The sequence below is a fragment of the Cryptomeria japonica genome, chromosome 1 (genome assembly GCF_030272615.1).
Source record: "Cryptomeria japonica chromosome 1, Sugi_1.0, whole genome shotgun sequence".
Classification (NCBI taxonomy): Eukaryota; Viridiplantae; Streptophyta; class Pinopsida; order Cupressales; family Cupressaceae; genus Cryptomeria; species Cryptomeria japonica.
In genome coordinates, this window is record NC_081405.1 from 212,912,919 (window position 1) to 212,917,845 (window position 4,927).

General features: G+C 35.8%; 1 protein-coding gene across 1 annotated transcript; it reads right to left on the minus strand.

Annotated features, from left to right (window-relative positions):
* Window positions 1-1,760: 1,760 nt before the first annotated feature.
* On the minus strand, window positions 1,761-4,713 carry LOC131030354 (cholesterol 22-monohydroxylase CYP90B52). Its single transcript, XM_057961127.2, has 9 exons — window positions 4,440-4,713; window positions 4,028-4,352; window positions 3,777-3,929; window positions 3,449-3,685; window positions 3,271-3,366; window positions 3,098-3,176; window positions 2,869-2,975; window positions 2,658-2,776; window positions 1,761-2,426 (listed from the first exon to the last, which is right to left on the minus strand). The coding sequence occupies exons 1-9, from the start codon at window positions 4,670-4,672 to the stop codon at window positions 2,330-2,332; spliced, it is 1,446 nt and encodes a 481-aa protein (XP_057817110.2). The 5' UTR covers window positions 4,673-4,713; the 3' UTR covers window positions 1,761-2,329.
* Between the last annotated feature and the right edge of the window lie 214 nt (window positions 4,714-4,927).

Sequence of the window (4,927 nt, forward strand, 5' to 3'; positions counted from 1 at the left end):
GATCACAAGACAATCTACGTCGTTCATTAATCACCACACATGGGAATGAGTAACCCATCACGCTTTCTTCTCATACCACTAAGAAGAATGATCATTCCCGAGGTAGACTTCAAACGCGGTCGATCTTCTTATGCCTCAATCCTTCACGCGCACAAAGCTGACATGGCACCTCGATCACATCTCTTAGCGAACTCATCATAGAGTATCATTGGTTCATCGCACAAGCTAGATCTCCAAACCGATAACCATTAAGATGAGAATACCAACTGGTAATCACACTTAGTGAAACCCTGACACCGGTTCACTGAATCTCCTCATGCCTCTTCATACCGTTTCGCCAACTTCACATTAGTTCACTTACACTTATTTGACATCAATGACAACATACATTATCATCATATCGACATGCTGGTTCATCATATGCCAATGATATTCAACTGCATATATTTTGTGTCTTTTATATATGTTGAATAGCCATTAATCATTTCAAGTTGATATTCATCAAAGTCATATCCAATAAATTTTATTTAAAATGTTAAGATTAAACTCTCATTTTGATCATAGATTATTATTTTGTTGCAACAGTGAGTCAATAATAGATGGGTAATCAACATATTGATACTTTTTTATAGAATGTCTATTTGCAATCCAAAAAATAAGAATTAGCCACCAAAAAAATCACATAAGAATGCAAGCCCTCTTGTACAACTCATAACTCTAATACACTAATAAGTTGAACATATCCTCTATGAGTAGCTTAGTTTCTTAAGGAAAATAACATAATAAGATTCATAAAACATATATTTGACTAGTATTTTGTAAAAGAAATATTTAGTATTCTTCTTCTTCTATTAATTATTTTATGAGGTGAGTGTATTAAGAAAAATATTGAACTCTAGAAGCCCGCATAGGTAGTGTAGCTAGCTTGGGTTGTGGGTTTGCTCCTCATTGGTTCCGGGTTCAACTTTGAGGAACGGGCTTAGCGATGCATGTGGTTTGCATACTATTGCATGGATCCCCACGGGATTAGTCTCGCCCTAACTTGCCCCTTCTGGACCCCAACTTAAGTTATTAAAAAAAAAAAGAATATTGACCTCTCACTTTTTGATAATGATTTATGTATCAAAATATCAATATTAAAGAAGAAAAACTTCTATGATAAATCTTTTATGTAATAATCAAATATATTTTGTTTTTATTTTATTTAAAAAAGTAAAATATAGAATTATAGATATTATTTTTTTTCGTAATTTTTTTTCTATTATTGATATATTTATATATTTGAAATAAATAAATAATTTATTAAAATTTTAGAATATGCAAACATCAAGAGATATCTATACAGTCTTACAAATATATGTATAGTAATTATTTGATTGTCAGACAAAATATAAATGTATTCTACATCATTTATATGATTACTGCCTTTACGACTTTACGGAATATCACTCTTTTCTGATCCCTTAAATTTGTATACAGAATCTTACTGGTTTGTGCTTCGCTTTCTATCCAGGAGGATGACTGATAATTAGTAGCCCTCCTTGTCAATTTAAGTAAACAAATATCAACCGTCTACTCGTTCTTCCCTCATTAATGACCTCAAGACAAAGGAAAAAACAAAGAAAGGAAATGTCATCCTCGGACTGCACGCCCATTCGCAAGGAAATGATAAACTTGGATATCCATGATAAAAAGGGTACGAATAAAAAATAGCAAAGTCAAGAAACAAGTAATTTCCAGAAAGATTCAGTGTCCTCTAGTGTTTAGAAAGCATAATGTATTAAGCATTGTAAAACAAGTAGAAAACAACAGGAAGCAAATACATGATAATCTAAAGGAACTGTTACAATCATTGTCTGAAAGGTACGCAACTTATCGAACTTTTTGGATGGTTTCAAAGCGTGCGATACACAGTAGATCGCGACACTGTAAGTGATTCATTCCATCTCCACTAGAACATCACATTACATAGGCTGACATTTTCAAGACTAGGATATTTATGTTTTGCTAGGTAAAGCGTGATTCATAATCAGATAAAATTCCAGCCCAATGGGTAATCTCTGAGGTGAAGTAATTTTATCTTACTGTGATAGGGATTCATACAATTCTACTTTTTCTTCTACCAGAAAAAATATCTTGATGAACAGCAAAATCTTTCTGCAATCGTGTTGATGAAGACCCGTATACAGACAGAACTGCGTGTAGAAGCGGGAACCTCTGATTTTATCTCATTTGGCTAAGCACTTGCACCGACTACGTCCTTTCTATGTTTATATAGGATGCATATTGTGTCTTTCTAAAGCTCATGCACTGTCATGATTCGGTATATTCAATCCTCAGCGAGCAAACTAAGCTTAATTGGAAGCCCCTTTTCAAACTCTACGAATGGAAAAACAAATGGTTGGTCTGATCCAACTAACTCCCATCTGCGCAATAAACACAGATTCGCAGTCATTACCATGAACGTTGTTAAACGGCATAATAAATTCATACAACTTATAATATATTTTCAATTCATTTAAGAAATTTTGCTGTATGCCCAAATGACCACATTCTAGGTTTTTTATTCGTTTGAAAGATTTTTCTGTATACCCTTATATGACATATTATAAAATTTCAATTCACTTGTAACTAATGAGAAAGATTTTACTGTATACCCATATCTGATTACGAGATGATGAAGAAAAACAGCAATCTCTACTTTTGCAAGTTCGATTCCGGTGCACAATCTTGGGCCTCCTCCAAAAGGCGTGAAATATGTGCCACTCTTCATATTCTACGTTACATTAGATGACTAGGGTTAGAATTTTTTCTGTTTCAGGATAAGTAATAGTGTAATCTGCAGCAGCAATTTGGGCATCTACATACCTTCCATCTCAGGGGATTAAACTCCATGGGGCTCTCGTAGACAGTCGAATCTAAATGCACGGCATCAAAAACGGGTATAACTTTCCATCCAGCAGGTATTTCGTATCCTATATATAAGAACCATTAGCAAGCAAACATATTATATAAGTTATCAATATACAATATTTAATGACAAATTTACTAAAATTTGTCTGGGGCTTGCTTATTAGTGTCCACTAAAAGCCACGACCTTTGAAATGCACATTTTGCAGGGCTTTCCGATGCACAAAACGGACCACGTTTCCCAGCCGGAGGGTCTCATTGATGACCTGTAAACAAAATGGGAATATTGAAATTTACACTAAATTTCTTGGCCTCAAGTTTATTGTATACTACATAAAACCAAAAGAAAAAGGAACTAACACATTGAGTAAACCACATTCGTTTGTAGTCCTCCCAGTTCAGGTCTGAATCCATCTCTGACAGCTCTTTTGCTCTCGCTATACCTAAATGTTCTGACTGCAACAAAGATTGAAAGAGCTTATAAGACAAGAAGATCAAGAACTCACATTCCATATAAACGCTAGAAAATATTTTGTACCCTTAGCTGTTTCATAGACTTGGGGGATCGGGCTAAGAAGTAAATTGCGAGAGTCAAGGCTACTGAGGAAGTCTCATGGCCAGCAAAGAGAAAGTTAAGAATGAGATCCAAGATCTGTTCCATTGAAAGACTACCCTCCTCCATTACTGTGCTTAGCAGGTCCTTATGTTGATAGTTCGATTTGCTTCTTCTCTCCTCCATTTTCTTCTTCACGATTTCTAGTATATTTGCTCTTGACTGCTCAAATAAGACAACTTTCATTTAAGAAAACACATTAAATACATTTATGTGAAAACCTTAAAAAATCTATGGTTACAGAGTGCTTTACCTTGAGTGCTCTCCTGTAGTGAGTCCGTGGAAGATTCAGAGGTAAAGATACCACTCCTTTCATAAAAGAAAAATATTCTCTCATTAGATACTCGGTCTGCGGTTCCCATGGATTGCAGCTCATGATTTGACTGGCCATCAGATTGAAGGTGTACTGCAAGGCAAATAGCAGCACTAAAAAATATTTAGCTAGCAGATAAGCAATTCCAAGATACTTTAGATTACATCATTATACATTATATGGCCTGCCACCTTTTTGGACTCGGCCTGTGCACTGATAGGCCTGTTTTCCTTCCACGACTTAAGAATGTAGAGAGCATTTGAATTGATCTCCTCTAAAATATGGCTTCTAAGCTTGGTGTTAGTCAAAAAATTCAAGGCAATACTTCGCATATGCTTGTGCATGTCTCCCACCAGTACTAGCATAGACCATTTCCCCAAGATGCCTGCTATACTTGGGGGGTAATTGCATTCAAACAGCCGCCCTTCATTCTGAAGAATGAAATTGTTAAGACTTGGATCCGCTGAGACCACAGTTGGGTGTCCGAATAAATGTGACTTGAAAATCTTCCCATACCTACAATTCACATTAATTCCTCACTAATTCAAATACTCAACTAAGTTCAACTTCTTTTAAAACAAAAAAGAAAGTGAAAAAAATTACCTAGAAGTGTGGTGTTCCATGAATGCTCCAGGTGTAGTAGCTATGTGAGGTCTTAGATATGATAATGTCTCTCCCAGCAGTGGCCATCCCATTCTTCCTGGGGGAAGTCTCATATTGTTCCGCTTACTTCCAATGGGATTAGATCTCCAGACCACTTTGATCACAAAATATAGTGCCAATGCAAGGAAGAATGCCAAAAGAATTCCAGATTGCATGTACTCAAGTCTAGCCATAACAATCTTATGGTCTGGTGTTAGCTATTAGAATAGCATGTATTTATTGCGCATATGAACTGTCTGTAGCTGAGATACTTAAATAGACAAAAATACGGCTTTCCGAGAAGACAACGAGGCATTGTTGGGTGTCAATAAGTACCATCCGATCTTACGATAGTAATTATGTAACAAATCCACCCCATCATACAGCCACATTTTATATTTTCCAAGGCTGTAGCAACGGATAACTTCAACTTCCCTTTTCTCTTTGCT